Consider the following 18,690-nt stretch of genomic DNA (forward strand, 5'->3'; position numbering starts at 1 on the left):
TTGATTTTATGATGATAGATTATCAGTCAAAAGATTTTCTAACATAAATCATTACTTTTATTCTCATCAAAATTGTAGAAAACACTGGTAAATAAATTATGCTATAAAATAAATTAACAATACCTTTACCAACGACCACATACATTGCCCTTATTTTGTGGGGTGCGTCAAACATTCCCCGCCAAAACTCATGTAATCCAATTATAGTTATTGATGAGGTTAACACGTTCCCGTCCACTTCAATTATGGGGCCATTGCTATTGCTATGCAAGGAGTTTTGAATATACGTGCTAAAGTTGACTTTTAACCCTATAAAGAAATATTGTCAAATCGTTTTCTTTTGTTTTTTTTTTTAAATTTTGTTGAAAGTACATTATGCTCAGTTGACACAAACTATATTCTTAACGAATATAGTTAGTATGGCAAAATTAAATTGTGATGGCTAAAAAGCAGAAACGGAAAATGTTTTAAAACAACTTATTTGATCTATTCCAATTTTTCTTTTTTAATTTGAAGCCATTACGTGTAAATAAATAAGACAGGCTAGCTTCAGAATTGCCGTTTTTCAAATCATATGACAGACCATACAAACACTAATTTAATTTTCAATGCAGCTCATTAACTAACATTATTTATTTATTTTAAGCATGACGTTCACTTATTTTTAAAATAATGGTTATGCACAGTAATCCTTTCGTTTATCGCAATTATCTGAGCATTTTTTTTTTTTTTGATATTATGAACATTGTCTTCATTCGAATGATTAAATCGTACAGCAGACCCGATTATCATCAGTTTTTAAGTTCAAGTTTTGTATCTTAAATAATATACTTAATACTAGTATTAATTTGGAAAAATAGAACAGCAAATATGTGTTTCAGTGTAAAATAAATATAATGTGTTAATGCCTTACAGTCTTACTATTAAAGGATATAAACTCAAGAGAACAAATTATTTGTTTGTACTTTTAGATACCATATTTTATGAAATTTTATTCCACTCACCCTGTACAGAAAAAGTAAACCAAAAAGAAAACAGACGGCCACATCCATTCTGATAGGAAAAATTATAACAATTCAGGGAACAGGAAATGTTTCTTAAAATATTATGAATCGTGAAATTAACAACAACAAAAAAACCCAAAAAACAACAAACAACAAAAAACAAACAAACAGATTTTATTCGTCATGTGTGTGATACACCTGAATTCTATCTTTGGAGTTCTAATCCTTGGTATCATATTTACGGCACTTCTACTTTGAAAAAAAGTGAATTATATACATTTATAAGTATTTGCCATCTTGTTCGTGTGATTTTTTATAATCTTCTACTTCTATTTAAAAGTTATTTAAATTCATTTAAATTAATACAGAGTGAACCTCCGTTTCAACTTTATATATACTAGTTAACATTTCTAACGCCCAGGCAAGTGTTTGTATCAAACTTTTCGTAATTCTAATTTTATTTTAACATGACAATGATTAAACCAAAAAATATAGAATGACAGAGTATTTTATTAAAAACTCAATCACAATTTTTTGAAGAACTTTATGAACAAAACTAGAATATACAGGTACCCTACAATATAAAATCACAACATTAATATCTCAAGCGTTTCCCATTCCCGAAGTGGTGACTTAAAAAAATCTAGCGATCGATGATAAAAATTATAAATTTAAAAGCTGCTTTATTGTTTATGACCTCATTTTTAAAAGTTTAAAGTAAATATTAATGAAACAACAATTGTGAAAGGAAACAAACTAATTTTGAATCGCGGTCTGTTGGACCACGCAAACTGATCTTGAAGGTTCTTGGGCAGACATGCACTGCATTTTATCTAACTGATTTTATGTTTTTGTTATCAATTAAGGAAGGGAATTTATCAAATTAAATCGTTTTGAAAAACACATCAGAGAAACATATCGAACACGCGTTCCACGCATTTCAATAAATACGGTCATGGTCGAGTAATTACTTACTCGATTACATTTTTTTTTACATTAACAGTTGAACATTATAAAGAGCAGTGGAAAGTTCGATAGTTGCAAAGATTGATGTTAAAGTTTTGTAAATAATGAAAAATATAAAAGTGGGGCGTTAGATTTTTTGACCAGTATATTTACCGGTAAATAATTTCTGTTGCTATCATTGACCTAGCCAATAAATTTTATTGTTGCGCTAAAATCTACTTTAGTTTTTGGCATTTTTTATATTTGCGCCAGAAGTTTCAGGATAACAATTAAATTATCTATTGATATCCATATGATTTTCTGAAAAAACAATTACATATAATTCTGAAAGTCATCCCAACCAACTCATAACAGCTGTTTCCTGCTTCCGGTTTTGTCCATGGGTGAACGTAAAGGTTTCCAAGAATATTTTAGCGTTATAAAAATGGTGACGATAAAACTATTTGCAAGTGATAATATGAGCACACACTGTATCAAAAACACAACAGGTTAAATTCTTACAACTTACTACAAGATAAAAATAATTTGCTAATATTCAAATAAGAATACAAGTACTTTTTAATATACATAGAGTTAAAACTGTGATTTATACTGTATTTAAGTACAATAAGGAAATATTAATTCTAATAAATTCGTTTAACTTAAAAATAGAATTAGGAGCTGCTAAATAATTACACGATAAAGATTGTAAAACCAGTATATAATTCACTTTTCGAAATAGAAGTGTCGTAAATATGATACCAAGAACTAGTAATCCAAAGACAGAGTTCATGTGCACCACACACATGATAAGTAAAATAGGTTTGTTTTGTTGTTTATTTCACGATTCATCATATATTTAGAAACATTTCCTGTTCCCTGTATTGTAAAAATATTTCTATTCAAAATGGATGTGGCCGTTTGTTTTCTTCTTGGTGTACTTTTTGCTGTACAGGGTGAGTGGAATTAAATATCATAAGAGAAAGTATATAAAATTACAAACAAATAAATTGTTCTCTGGAGTTTATTATACCTTTCAATTGTAAGATTGTGAGTTATTTAGAAATTATATTTGTTTTACAAAACAACACATATTGCTGTTCTATATTTCCTATGCATTGTTAAGTATGTTGTCTAACCAAAACAATATTCCAAACATTCCTTATCTACAAACAACCTTAAAAATATTACTTTTTTAAGATACACAATTTAGAATTTAAAGTCTGATAATAATTGGGTCTACTGTACGATGTAATCATTCGTATGAAAAAAATAGTCATAATATCATATAAATAAATGTACGGATAAAAGATATCAATAAGAAGATAAATGTACATTATTTTTAATTTGAAAAATATGGGGAGACCTTGCTTAAAATATTTTAATGAATGAGATGTAGTATAACTTAAATTAGTGTTTGTATGGTATGTTCCATCTGTCATCTGATTTGAAAAACAGCAGTTCTGTAGCTAGGATGTCTTATCTATTTACACGTTGATGCTAAATTTACACACAAAAAAGAGAAATCGGAATCGATAAAATAACGTATAAGACGTTCTATGTTTTATTTATTTTGGCATCACAATTTAATTTTGCCTTACTAGCTGTATTCGTTGAAAATATAGTTTGTATCAACTGAGTATAATATACTTTCAACAAAAGTTAAAATGCATAACAACGATTTGCATTATTTCTTTGTAGGATTAAAAGTCAAGTTTAGCAAGTATAATCAAAGCTCCTTGAATAGCAATAGCAGTGGCCCCATGAACGCAGTGGATGGTAATGTATTATCCTCATCCATAACTATCATTGGAGTAAATGAGTTTTGGTGTGGAGAGTTTGACAGACCCCACAAAATAAGCTCAATGTTTGTCGTCGTTGGAAAAGGTATTCTTATTTTTTATATGTCATATTTTATTAACTAAGGTTTTCGACAATTTGATAAGAATAAAATGAATAATTTCATATCTAAAGATCTTTAGTCAGATTATTCATCATCATTTTTTATCATCAATTAAATACAGAAGTAACTGAACTGTCTATGAAAACACGACGTCGTGGGTTTTCGGTGCATATTTATTTGATATCTTCCCCTGTTGCAGGCAAACAACGTATCTTTGTCGGCTATGGACTTACCGATAGACCATCGCATCTGTGTGTAGAAATCCTAACACCACCTGCTTATGATTTCATCAATATGAATGTAACGTGCAAGCAAGCACTGGAGGGTGATACGGTGACTGTGAGGAGAGTTGGTAACGGATCCTTGATTCTTAATGAAATTATTCCAATCGGTAAATGAAGGGTGTTCAAGAGTAACAAGATATATTTGAATCAATAAATTACTGCATTACATATGTAAATAAATTAAAGCCTATTTCTGCATTATTTTAATATATCGCAAACTGTTGCATACTTATATTACAAGTCCTTGTTTCAATGAATTTTGTTTCGTTCAATTTCATTGCTTTTTCATTTTACGTTTATCTCATTTGAATTTTAAACTTTTATAATTGCCTTGCTTATTGAACCCTCTGGTACATCCGTCTTTTTAGGGTCTTCCGTCTTCGGCGGAAGACCCTTCTATTATTCTATTGTTTCTTTTTCACTTTTCTTATTATTATTAAGATCTTACGTTTTCCAACGGAAGAGCTTGTTGTTTTTGTTCGGTTTCTTTTTCCCTATTATTAATTTTTTTTTCTTACAAAATTTGTGCAGGCGATTTCTCGGATATGGCTGAACCGATTTTCGTGAAACTTTCAGATATAATAGATATTAATCCGAACGTAATATACATTTTTTCATTTTGATGACGTCATTTCTTTTCTTGAGAAAATGACGTTTTAGCAATGTTTAGTGGGTCGCCTTGTCTAGGGATCTCCTCCTAAACGGTGACAGATATTGAGTTCAAACTTTCAGGGATTGTAGACAAGAGATTGTAGATGTGCAATTTGGGATTCATATTTGTCACGCTCAAAAGGCGTTAAAGCTCGCCTGGTCCCAAAAATTGAGACTAAAAAAACGTCGTAATTTTTCATGGTTTTCTTAGTTTATCTCTTTTCTGAAAAATATTTTGTTTACACATATAATGCAAAAAAAAGTTCACATTTTCAAGACCTTTCATTTTCATTTGATATCAAGAAAAAGGGGGCTATGACAAATATGTTTATTTTACAGTTATGTATCCAAGCAATGTAATTATTTTATCATATGTTACGTAATTAGGGGTAGTGATGAACCGATTGTCGCCGATGATCGATCATCTCTCGTTCTGAAACCCCCGATGCTACTAATCGATTTCAAAATAACAGTCGCCAACATCGTTAACCAAAAAAAAAAAATCCGGAATTTGGTCAGTTTTTGGTTCAGATTTTATTATCTGCAGTTCAAAAACAAAATGGCGGTAGTTGATAGCGTGAATGGTAACAGTAACAATTTTCAGAGAAATAAAGGAGATCGGGTTGATTATCCATCCTCAGGACTTACATTGTCAGATTTCTGGGAGTTTTTTATTTTCTACAAATTAAGAAAAACCCTCAAACGGAAATCAAGTTGAATAGCAAGTCACAGACAGTGTAAAAATTGCATGTCTGGAAAAATACTCTTTCTTTTCAATATTCAAATACGCTTACAGATTTTTGTAGTTATCAAGTGTTTTGTTATTTCAAATAAATCATTTTTAAAAACTGCAAAAAAATTATAGGATATAGAAATAGTTACCTAAACGCCCCTAGTTTTAAGAACTGCACAGAGAGTGTTGGTGGTGATGTTAAAAGTATCTAATTAGGTTTTAAAACATTCTTTTTTGGAGACATTATAAACTAAATTTCGTTACTTGAAATTCAGAGTTATTTAAATGTGATCAAAGGAAGCAATCAATACACAAGTTATTAGTTGTAACTCTGCTATATTTATAATAAGCCATGCACTTTTAACAATATTTTTTTTTATTATAATCGATTATTAATCGATTACATGTGTCCGATTATTTCCAATAATCGATTATGATTTTTGGTCCGATTGCCCATCACTAATTAGGGGTTTGTAGGGGCCAAAAGTCCACAAATTTGATCACATATATCTCAGAAAGGAAAAATGTTTTGAAATACAGTATAGAAGACAAGATGCTCATAATGATGTATTTGATGCAATTTTGAAAAATTCGTTTAACGGCTCCTATAAGGAGTTAAGGGATCGGCCCCTAAAATGTTCTTTCCCATATATCTCAAAAACGGAAACATATTTCGAAACAGTTGTTGAACAAAATGGGTTGAGATTTAAATGACCTTTTATTTGATATCAAGAAAAAGGGGCTGGCCCCTAAAATTAGGGGACCAAATGGCTCTAAAGTCATTTATTTGTAGCCCTTTACTGAGGGATATTTTGTGAATGGTTTCAGAAGCAAATATGTTTATCTTACAGTTATGTATCCAAACAATGTAATGATTTTATCATGTGTTACATAATACGGGGTTTTTAGGGGCAAAAATTCCAGAATTTTGATCACCAATATCTCACAAAGGAAAAATATTTTGAAATGCAGTAAGAAGAAAAGATGCTTAGAATGATGTACTAAATAATATGCAATTTTCAAAATTTCGTTAAACGTCCCCTATAAGGAGTTAAGGGATCAGTCCCTTAAACTTTCTTTCCCATGTATCTCAAGAACGGTAACGAATTTCGAAACAGTTGTTGAACAAAATGTGTTGAGATTTAAATGACCTTTTATTTGATATCAAGAAAAAGGGACTGGCCCCGCAAATTAGGGAACTAAAGGGCTCTAAAATCTTTCATCTGTAGCTCTTTGCTATGGGAAATTTAATGAAAGGCTATAGAAGCAAATATGTTTATCTTACAGTTATGTGTCCAAGTAATGTAATGATTTTTTCACGTGTTATGTAATAAGTATTTTTTAGGGGTCAAGAGTCCATAAACTATGACAACCTATATCTCAAAAAGGAAAATATTTTAAAATGCAGTATAGAAGAATAGATGCTCAAAATGATGTACTTTACAAAATGCAACTTTCAAAATTTGGTTCAGCGGCTCCAATAAGGAGATAAGGGATTGGCCCCTTAAACGTTTTTTTTTTCTCAGATATCTAAAGAACGGTTACGAATTTCTAAGCACTCGTTGAACAGGCTCTTATCCCTGAAACAAAATGGTATCTGGCCCCTAGAATGTAGACCGTTTTTCTATTCTAAATCATGTTTAGCTGTTAAATAGCATAATCAAGATCGAACATATATCTCAAATTCTAAAATCAGACGGAAGACATCCTCGTTGCTTGCAACGAGATCATGTCTAGTTATTGTTCTTTTTTTTGTCTTACAAATTTTGTGCAGGAGATTTCTCGAAGATGGCTCATTCGATATTCTTCAAATTTTAAGGGTTGATGTGTCGGCATCTGAAGTTTGTAACGGCGCCGTTTCAATTTTTTGATAATCACTTCCGGTCGGAAGTTATCGTCCGTTTGCGATTTTTAAAAGTCAATTTTGTCGGCTAGAGATCCAAAAAACGAATGAAGATATAGGGCTGAATTTTTCAGTGAATATAGACATCAATTTTACTTGTTGCAACATTGTCATATAAACGTCCGCCATCACTTCCGGTCGTCACCGGAAGGAAAGATAAAAAATCTATTTTTTCAACTTTTTGCTTTTTATGGATAGAGACTCTTTTACTGATTCAAAATATGTAATCTGTTTTAAAATCGATTGATGTGTTCCCGAGATATTAAGCATCAAAGTTCTGAAGCGAGTGTCCTGGTAGCTCAGTCGTTAGAGTCGTGGAAATGTGCCCAGGCGACCCGTGTTCAAGCCCCGGGTGCCGAATTTTTTTTTTCCTAATATTTTGCGTTGCTTAACAATACATTTATAAAATTGAAGGATTTTATCTGATTTACTCAAAAATCGGACGGGAGACCCACTCGTTGCTCGCAACGAGAACGATCTAGTTATCTTTCCTTTTTTCATTCTGTGATTGGAAGTCTTTTTTATTCAAATTTTTCATCCTATCTCTACACGTTTAGTGTGATCAAATTGTGTTATAGAAATCTTTTTACACAACTAAGTTTTTGTGTTTGGTAAAGTTTTCTTAATGGTTCAGTTTTTTTTTCATTCCCTTACATGTGTTCTATGTGTAAACACAATTCTTACACCTCATTACATGACATCTATGTCACCAAGCTGCTTACCGATTTCGTTTCGCTCTCTGCATTTTTCTAACATCTCTTTACATGTTATGTCTTATTTTATTGGGAGTTGATTTTAATCAACTCTCCTATGCACTTACTCGGGCAAACCGAAAGTGAAACAGTGTTTGGACCTAAGCACAAATCAATACCGCTGACAACACTTAGTTCCTGAAAATAATGATAAATTCAAATGCAATGTATTCTGAAGCATTGTTTTTCAAGAAAACCTATCTATTAATACCATGAAAATAGTAAGATTTTAAATGGTACAAATAGTTAAGATATTTTTTGAATGTATGTATTCATGCGCTAGACTTCAATGTACTAGTCATGTTCAACCAGACGCTCGGATGTCTCCGTTAATATCCGACAGTCGAGCGTTTGGTTGAACAAAACTAGAGTTCAGTCTTGCCTGGATCCATACAATTTCTCAGAAATAGTGTGAATACTGATACTACTTGCCATGCAAAATCATATATCGCTGATTTTAAAATAAATGATAATCGATAAAATCAACTCCCGTCAGAACTTAAGTACTTTGATTCTCATAGCAGTGATCTTTTGTTTTTATGGTACATTTGTCTACTAACACCTGTGTGTGTACCTTATTACAGAATGTCCAGAGAACACTTACAGCTTTTCCTGCATCAGTTGTTTTCCCAACTGCATCAACGGGTGTTCTGCTGTTGATGGGACTTGTAATGATTGCAAAAAGGGTTATTTTGGACGAATGTGTCATAGAGATTGTCATTACGTCTGCTCAGATGGCACTTGTGATAGAAATGAGGGAAGGTGCTCACAAGGTCCGTCTTTTATATTACATAATATATATCGCAGCTTCTAATGAATTGTTTGTGATCAAGATTTCTGTAAGCTTTATTTCCCGCCTTTCACCCCGTATCATCGTGGAATGCTAAAATATGACAAAGTTCGGGTGAGCAAAATATTCTCTTTTAAATATTTTAAAGGTTCACGTCAAAACATGGCTGACACAAAATAATCTCAAATTCATGTTTAATTTCCTTACGTTTAGGTTTGCGATTGAGACAAGTTTATTAATGAGAATCAAAATTTAAATTATATGATCGTCCCACTTTAGTACATGTAATAATACGAGAATTTTATGCTTTTTGATGCATGTTATTTTCGAAGAAGAGTTAACAGTCTAGGAGATCAATTTTTAAGCATACGTATATACAAATACCAATATTCATTTGAATTTAGTAGACACAAACACAATAATAATTTCATCCAGGCGAGCTTTACTGCCTCCGAAGTTGTCAATGCTCAGAAAAATTATTTAGACATTAATATTCTTGATATGAATTAAAATATGCCGGTAATAAAGTACAATATAATTTTCTGTTCGAGTACTCTAAGAATTTGATGAATTTCCGTATTGGCTGCTAGCTTCTACGGGCTGCTGTTAGTGGCTGCTAGCTTCAGTCTGGTTTCGAACAAGACACTTTGGTTACTGGCCTAACACCAATGATTACTGAGAAATTTGCTGAATCAACAAAGTTTGTTTTTTAATTAAGCGGTGTGTTAAAATTAAAATTGAACACATCAATTTTTCTGATTTATAACATCAAACTTAACATAAAGCATTCTTTGAGGGAAGGAACTTCGAAATTTGTTTCAACACGGAGATGTGCTGAATACCGAACATTGATGAAAGAAGGGTGGGTGCTATGCTTTGAGAACAATTTTCAAATTCAAGTAGGTAAACTGTTATTTTCTTATTCTATAACAATTAAAGCTTATTTTCATCATGACTCCTTGATGCCAGAAAGGGATTTTGAATAAGGATTTGATACTTCAGTACACTGAATTCCATACAATGTATGTGATTAATGGTCCAATCCTCGCTAATATGAATACGTTTTATCGATTACAATCTAGTAAATTCGGATTGTTTTACAAATGACTGTTTTGACAACTTTAAACACACATACACACACACTTTTAAGTTTTGTTTGACGATCATCTGCACAACTACAGTTTCTGGTTCCATAAAATAGTTATATCTATATGTGATAAAGTTTGAGAACTAATACAAAAACGAAAGAAATAATTTGAATGAAGGCTAGTTTTAAATATCAAAACCACGTGATGCAGTGTAATAATTAATACTTTCTTATCATTTCAAAACATTTTGATAACATTAATGGTAAAAGTATCAATGGTTAGGTCATCTCTACTATTAAAAAGTGAGTGAAAATCGCTATAATTTAATTATGTGACTATCTATTTGTTCTCTTTTTCTTACTCTGGAATAAAAATATATTAAATATTTCATTTTATTATTGCAATGACATATCAAAAAGAAAGATTTAAAAAGTAAGAGCGTGTTTTCACATTTGAAATATTTCAGATCCTACCTATCAATTAGACATGAGGACATATGACTGATTGAATAACATATCTTCTAAGATTTGCGATTATTTTATACACCAAACATTCTTATTTAAAAGTGGAAAAGATGGTCGCAAACTGTTTAAAAAAAAACAGAAACAAAATCTAAATTAATTAAAATTGAAATATGATTTTAAAAGGCATGACATGAAGTCGAAAACAACACTTATTGAATAGCATTGTGCATGGAAAACCATCTCACAGTCATTGGATAGAGTAATGTCCGTCAAAACTGTATGTGTGTATGTGTGCCGAATTGTGTGCATGTGTGTGTACATGCATGTAAACTATGTGAATGAATATAAGCTGTTGTAAACTTTGAATTAAAAAAATACCCATTGGTGCCTTACAAAAATGGTTTGAAAAACATTCACAAACACATCGTACCCAGTCCTATAAGTCTCTCTTTGTATGGTCAACATAATTTATAAGTAAACAGTACATTCCAGTGCATTAATCACTATTTAAGAGTTGGAGCAGGAAGACGCCGTTCTGATGCAAAAAGCAGTTTGAGCAATGAATAATTGACAGGAAAATGTATTGCGTGAGGTAAACATTACCGTCATTTCTTGAAGAAAAAAATTGTCTTATTATTCGTGCATGGTCTGAAAAAGAATCGAATAAAAAGGATCTATAAAAGACAGATATACTACGTTATTCTTTGACAAACAGATTTTATGTTTATCAAAACATGAATTTCATGATTGATAATAGATATTTTTATTTAGATGCCAAATAAACATAATGATTTTAATTACCAATAATAGTGGTGGTGGCACCGGGTCCGTTTGTCCTATCAGTCAATTCTCTATACTAATCTTTTTTAGCTCCAAATCCTGTTGTTACATATTTTATTTTTATAAAAGAAATTTATATTTTTTCACCTATTGTCAGGTTTTATTTATCGATTTTTATACATTAAACAATTTATATGAAAAAAAAAACAATTCTATATAAAAAATTGATTTTTATGTTTGTTTAGGAAAGAGTCAAAGTAACGCCCACCATGACAAACATCGCATGTTTGCCCCAAAACAGTGTGTTATGAGTTGTTGTGCTTGTGAAGGTTATAAAATATATAATATAATATAATATAAAACGTTTCTTAAATTCTCTTAAGTCAGTTGTTTATATCAACTGTAATTACAATGTTTATAAAAACCGTTTTCTTAGAAATTTACTGAGCCAAACAATTAAAGAGGGGTCTTGGCTGCATATATTCAACAGAAAAAAAGGTGGGAGTTTTATCTTGATATAAGTTTGAGGTGCCTCTGGCAATGTTCCTGGCCGAACTAACTATTGGCAGACAAAAATTAAGACTAACTGCGAATATTTTAATTAAACCATGTTTCTCTAATGTTCTGAATGATCAAATGGTAAACATTTACCAGTAACATTCGCAACTGGCAATTAGCAAATTCGGTTTGTTTTATATAGCTTTTTCAACAACTTTGAACATTCACAAACTTTTGAGCTTTGTTTGACAATCAACTGCACAACTAGTTTGTGTTTGTATTTTCCCATATGCTTGCATTGGAAATCTGCGACGTTCAATTTCCTGTAAACACACTTAACCTGCCATAACGCATGAGCACAAATATAAACTTCATGACGCATTTTGAATATATTTATTATTTTAACATTAAATGAAACCTTCAAACTTACATAACCAGTTTAATATGTATTTATGAAAAATAAACGTTAAATTAAATCTTTTCCTTTTCACTTAAAGGTATATGTGGCGTATTTTTTCATACTAAAAAATATTGATTGATTGATTTATTTAAATATGTTATATAAAGATATATCTTCACAATAAATTACGCAGTTTATATCAATCAGGTAAAAAAGAAAATTAACAAATATTTTTCATAATTAGTTTTGCGTCCACAATAAATACAGCATTTGAATAAACCCCGCCTTAAATCGTCCATGTGATACCACGCTCGGTCTATCACAACAACAATGGCGACGACGAAAAAGATAGGTATACCCGTAATACCGTTAAGTTTGACAGATTTGACCAAGAAAGAAAAAAAATTACAGACTGACAAGGATAAGAACAAAGGGAAGATTCTCATCGGAGACCATGTAGATTGATGGAACAGGAATTAAAGCCGAATTAAAATTAAGTTTCATAAGTTTTTATCATGACGATGTATGGGTTTTGCTAGTGAGGTTCGTACGTGCTCCATGTGTTCCATGTCTCTACTTTATAAGTTATGAACCACAAGTGGATTTTCGTTTAGAGAAAGTTTTGAATAAAGAATAAATAAACACTCTCAGTACAATCATGCATCCCTCAGGAGAGGGGATATTCACTTATTTTACCGTATCATTGATGCTAAAATAGTGTTTTATCTTTATTACACATAATTAGCAATTTATATCGTTTTACATTAATGAATAACGGAATAATAATGCTTCGGGTACCAGCTGATATAAGAATTTTCTGATTTAAGACATGAAAAACGTGATTGTGATTTGTAAACAAACTGTTCTTTCATCGCGTTTTCAATACTAGGTTTTCCCGCACTCATGCGCAGTGGCGTTGCAAATGGCCGATCACATTAATATTCATCAGACGTGTAGCAAAGTTTAGAGACAAATAACTAAAGAAAGAACATTTGTTACGGGCCTAGAGTTTGTGAAACGTCTAATTATAAGAAGCAGAATGTATATTTTTACTAAAACTCATGACAGAAATTTTACTCCAAATACGCCACATATACCTTTAAGATAATTTTTCTCGACAAAGTTTCTGGCGCTATATTTTAGTAGCGGAAGCATACGTAATTATAACAATATGTTAATATTACTGCTCCGGGTTTGATCTTAATCCTGACCAAGAGCCTGTATATGGGCTTGAAAGCGACAATATACAATCATTTGACACAAGTTAACATTAATATGAAGATAAATATGAGCTAACGCGAGGTTATCATTTTTTCTGCACGGCCTGGTGTGTTTAAAGACCGACGGCATTAAAAAAAAACAAATTCATTGCTTAAGGCAATTATCCATACATCACAAAAAATGACAAAATTCAAAATAAAAAATTCAAAACAGAGCGAACACGGACATCTTTTAAAAAATTTGAGGTTGGAATAGGTGTCATTCAGCAGTGACCATCATCAGCTGACCGGTCACACCCGCCGTGTGCTCTTTGTCGTTATCGGGAAAAATGGAAAAGTCCGTATACAACTAGGTGATTACCTATTGTCTAACCATTAGTATTAGTACGTCACTCAGCTTGCGATCCAGTGGAAGATTGTATTTGCTGACAAAGTCGTTGCATCGACCAGAGAACTTACGAAAAGATGACTTCAAACGAGACTTTTGATAGTCCTGTTTTATCAACTTGTTTGTCAGTAGCCTGCCCCTGTTCATACAAAGAGCATACCCTTGCGTATCGAATTAAAGAAACAAAAACAACATATGCAGGTGTTGAAGGTATAAATGTCACTTAAGTAAGAAAAGCTGACTATAGAAAAATTGTCAGTAGCTTGCCTAGCCTTATAAAAAGTTCATACGAAGAGCATGCCCTTCCGTATCAAATTAACTGAGAAACAAAAACACCATATGAAGCTGTTAAAGATATATTGTCACATAAGTAAGAAAAGTTAACTATAGAAAAGAAAAATTGAAGTATCGACCAGAGAACTTACGAAAAGATTACTTCGAACGAGACTGTTGATAGTCCTGTTTATCAACTTGTTTTCAGTAGCTTGCCCCGCTTTTTAAACTGTTCATACAAAGAGCATGACCTTGCGTATCGAATTACATCTTCGCTAGCCAAGGGTTTTCGGTCCACTTTGCTCCCCATAAACCCTTGGCGGATTTCATTACGAAAACTCGGTGATGCGGTCACGTCATCTAGCGAACAACTAGAGTTGCGCCCCTTACACCTTCCTATTATTCATCCAATGAGATAACAGGTTACATATACGTTACGGCAAGAGCAAAACAAACAGTGAAAACATGTTGACCGATAAATCTCGAAAAAGAATTGACGACGTCTTTAAAGTCGAATTACGAGAAAATCAAGAGAAAGCAATTAATGCTGTATTATGCGATCGAGATGTGTTTGTTGGTACCCGTACTGGTAGCGGAAAGTCAATGATTTACGAATGCATTCCAGTAATAAAACCAGGTATCGTCGTCATCGTGGCACCTCTCCTGTCTATAATGAAAGAACAAGTTGAGAAATTAAATAAATTTGGACTTTCAGCCACTTACATTGGGAAGAATAGTGAGGAGATCGAACGAATAGAGACTGGGCAGTATGAATTTGTATTTGGAAGCCCCGAGAGACTGGTTGGCGAGAGTCGGTGGAGGGAGATGTTGAAATCGTCGGAGTATAGGAGGCGGCTTCAATTGCTAGTCGTAGATGAGGCTCATACAGTCACGCTTTGGCAACTAATTAATTCACATTTCTATATTATAACTTATATTATTCATTTTATCATAACATTTAACATTCATATATATCCATGTTTTATACAAATGGAAGTCCTACCCTATTGAAACTTCTATTGTCTTGATAACAGTCTATTGGTATCTTAAAATTCGCATCCCACTGGACAATGATATTTTACTTTCACAGGACCACAATAGTACATAAAAGCCAAAATATTATCAAACACAAAATGAAAGAGAATCTTAATGTAATGGAAATTGTTCATGTATTTTGTATTTAATTTTCAGGGGAGAGGGAAGAATGAATGAAGATCCTTTCAGGGAATGGTTTTCAAAAATTCAGGAATTACGATCTTTGTGCCCAAATGTCCCTGTTCTTGCCCTTTCTGCAACTGCTGGACCAACTCAGAGGAGGAAAATTTTGAAATACCTCTGCTTTCGACCAGGTTATGAACTTGTTTTCGATTCACCTGATAGAAGGAACATTAAGATTACTGTGAAATCTATTAAAAACAATGACAATGTTAAAAAAGTGTTTGGTTGGCTAATTAATGTTTTGAGACACCACAGAGAACAATTACCAAGGCATATGGTTTTTTGTTATAGTATCAATGATGTAACTAAAATTTATTTTGCCTTTATCAAAACATGCAAACAATACAGACAAAACTTATGCAGGTATTGAAGGTATGATGTCACTTAAGTAAGAAAAGTTGACTACAGAAAACTTGAAATCATCACGTTTTTAATAAAGTTTCATTGTTAGGGTACCATCAATGTCCGTTTTCCAGTAAAATATTAAGATATGAAACAGATGACGCAGACTCTGGGGTATCTTTGTCTCCATGTTCACTGGAATATATCGAGCCGACGTAGGTATGGAAGTAACATTTGATAATTGATAATACGTCGTCAATATACTTTAATGTTGAGTTGAAGGCCAAAGCGAGTGATTTATTTTTTTACGTAAAGGTTTTTGAATACTTTCTGTTTCATATGAATACAAGAATAGATATGCTAACAACAGGGCACAATTGGTACCCATGGGAATTCCAACAGATTGTTGTAAGACTAGATTTCCAAAATCTACAAAGATGTTGTCTATTACAAACTCAAATATCATTTCAATATCAAATTCGGAGTACTTGTATGCACAATTCGAATGACTTTGATCAAAATAGTTTTGGAAATGACCAATGACAAGGTAAGTAAATTTACGTGATTCATTTTTATAAAAAAAAAAAACAACCAAAAACGCAGCTATCAATTATGTCAAAAAGACAACACTTTAATTCATCGTGAGGGATGGTTGTATAAAATGTAGAAAAGTTGTAAGTTTTGACGCTATTGAATTTGGTAAAATTTGGGATTTCAAGTTTTCTAAAAGTTCCTTGAAATTCTTTAAAAGTATCCACATCTGATTTATACTGCCTCTTGAATATACTTTTGCACAGTATTCTTGAGATTTCCCCTTTGCTGCTGTTAACATTTTGGAAAGGAGTAAAAAAAAGAAGCTTTGTAGAACATTTACTGAAACCCATTATATCTTTGCTTTTAAGGATTTTTATGAAGTTTAAACATTAAAGAGAGGAAGGTAATTCAAAGTGATTTTTTAGCTGTTGAGAATAGTGAAAATGTTCAAAACTGTCATATTTTTTTTCTTTCTTGGAAAGAGAGCTATGAGTATAAGTTGTATTTCCACTTGCGGAATTAAGCCAAGATCATCAAATATACAAAGTATAAAATTAGCCTTACAAACAAAGACAATGCTGTCTTGTCAGCAGGGAATAGTACAAACTGATCGTGTTATCTATCTATTTCTTTTTTCATTCTAAACTAGCAAATATAGAAAAATAGAAGGTTTCAACTTTTGTCGAAATTCATGCGTCAATACGCCTTCTCCATACCCGATCTAATTGAGACATAAAAGATGTTTTAACAAGCTGACCTTGAAATTGATTTAAAACAAAACTATTAAAAATCCGGACAACTGCAGTCAGCTATTAATCAACGTAATGAAAATATGACCGTTTTGTGTCGATTGCGTTCTCTTTTTGAAAACATAGACCGCTTACTTTTCCTGTATAAACATCATTGCGTTGTAAGATGAAATTAATCCGAATTTTAATATTAATTTCTGAAAGTCCATGAACATCCAAAATGAAATTCTCACTTAGATCGATATCAGCACAATATGGGTAGATAAATACACAAAGGGAAATAATTTAGCCTACAAGTAGAGCTATATCATCTTTATTCTACGAAATCCCATTGAGCTCATTTTCGTAGGTAAAAAAAAATTTTTTTCGCGATTAAACGCGTAAGTTGCGCAAATCAACGCGAAACTTTCGCGATATATCGCGTAACTTTCGCGAATAAACGCGAAACTTTCGCGATATAACGCGTTACTTTCGCGAATAAACGCGTAACTTTTGCGAATAAACGCGTAACTTTTGCGAATAAACGCGAAACAATAAACGCGAAACTTTCGGGAATAAACGCAAAACTTTCGCGATTAAACGCGAAACTTAAATATAAATATTGTTATTTCATAGAAGAAACCCTATGAAGAATAATTATTGAAAACAAATGTATTAATTTAAATCAAACAAAATAATATTATATAAAGATGTAAATGAATTAGATTTAACCTTATACAAATTAACATAAATTCAAACGTAGGAAATCTTTAAAATCTTAGTACTGATTTTCAAAGAACATACTGCATCGTGCTTCTCACATTGTAATGGGTGCTGTATTATTGAAGATGGGGCAGCAAAATATTTTAATTATAACCATTTTAATTCGAATTAAACGTTTAATTAGGTATCATTTTATAATTTAAAGGATATCATTGTTTAAAACGTTATGATATATATTATATCGCTGCAAAATAACTTAACGTCTAGTTTTATATCAGAGAGATATGTCAAGCTGTGAATTGAAATTTTCAAGCTTTTGTTCAAATCTAGATGACGTAAATTCGTCCTCAAAATTTATCACATATGTCATTTAAAAATTAATACTAAGATTTAAAAGGTTTGTGACGGCTAAATTTATATCAATTTTATAAGAAAAAGATCATCAATTAATGCCTGTTCAAACACAGGGTCGGCGAACAACTGAAAATCGTAATATGATGCTCAAACTTATTATCTACTTTAGACATATAACATATAAAAATGTTATGATAAAGTTTTATCAGATTTATTAATATCTATATGCCAAAAAGATAATTTTGTCTTCATAAATCAACATAACACGGATATTATAATAATGATGAATAATAAGTATTTATCATATAAAACTTAAAATGTGTTTGTTTTCCATCGTTTTTCTTCATATGGGTTCTGTATGAAATGACAATATTTATATAATAGTTTCGCATTAATTCGCGAAACTTACGCTTTTATTTGCGAAACTAACGCGTTTATTCGCGAAAGTTACGCGTTATATCGCGAAAGTTTCGCGTTTATTCGCGAAAGTTACGCGTTATATCGCGAAAGTTTCGCGTTATATCGCGAAAGTTACGCGTTTATTCGCGAGAGTTTCGCGTTTAGTCGCGAAAAAAATATTTTTTTTACCTACGAAAATGAGCTCAATAGGCTTTCGTATTATTCTATACACTTGGCAACGAGCATAAATATGTTCACCCCCAAAAATGCTTTTTAGAATTAAAATTATACGTTGAAGAAAAGTAAGTCATTTTTA

General features: G+C 31.8%; 1 protein-coding gene across 4 annotated transcripts; it reads left to right on the forward strand.

The window, feature by feature from the left end:
• The first annotated feature begins 2,696 nt into the window (after positions 1-2,696).
• LOC128167906 (ATP-dependent DNA helicase RecQ-like) lies at positions 2,697-17,229 on the forward strand. 4 transcript variants are annotated; one of them, XR_008241271.1, is made up of 7 exons: positions 2,697-2,905; positions 3,651-3,836; positions 4,052-4,243; positions 8,760-9,864; positions 11,030-11,109; positions 11,734-11,795; positions 15,268-15,395. XR_008241271.1 is itself a non-coding variant. In XM_052833892.1 (4 exons), exons 1-4 carry the CDS (start codon positions 2,857-2,859, stop codon positions 15,282-15,284), a joined length of 444 nt encoding a protein of 147 aa, XP_052689852.1. In that variant the 5' UTR covers positions 2,697-2,856; the 3' UTR covers positions 15,285-15,388. The 4 variants fall into 4 exon arrangements, 2 of the variants coding, with proteins under 2 accessions (XP_052689852.1, XP_052689850.1); XR_008241270.1 differs by having other exon boundaries at positions 8,760-11,109; XM_052833892.1 differs by lacking the exons at positions 8,760-9,864; positions 11,030-11,109; positions 11,734-11,795 and having other exon boundaries at positions 15,268-15,388.
• Positions 17,230-18,690: the final 1,461 nt, after the last annotated feature.

This window comes from Crassostrea angulata, chromosome 10 (assembly GCF_025612915.1).
Source record: "Crassostrea angulata isolate pt1a10 chromosome 10, ASM2561291v2, whole genome shotgun sequence".
Classification (NCBI taxonomy): domain Eukaryota; kingdom Metazoa; phylum Mollusca; class Bivalvia; order Ostreida; family Ostreidae; genus Magallana; species Magallana angulata.

What these genes read in the sequence shown, in the direction of transcription:
- LOC128167906 (XM_052833890.1), top strand. Translation starts at nt 14,542, where the DNA reads ATGTTGACCGATAAATCTCGAAAAAGAATTGACGACGTCTTTAAAGTC. An exon ending in GCTCATACAGTCACGCTTTG is followed by an intron (nt 14,976 to 15,267) that starts GCAACTAATTAA and finishes TTTAATTTTCAG; the next exon opens with GGGAGAGGGAAGAATGAATG.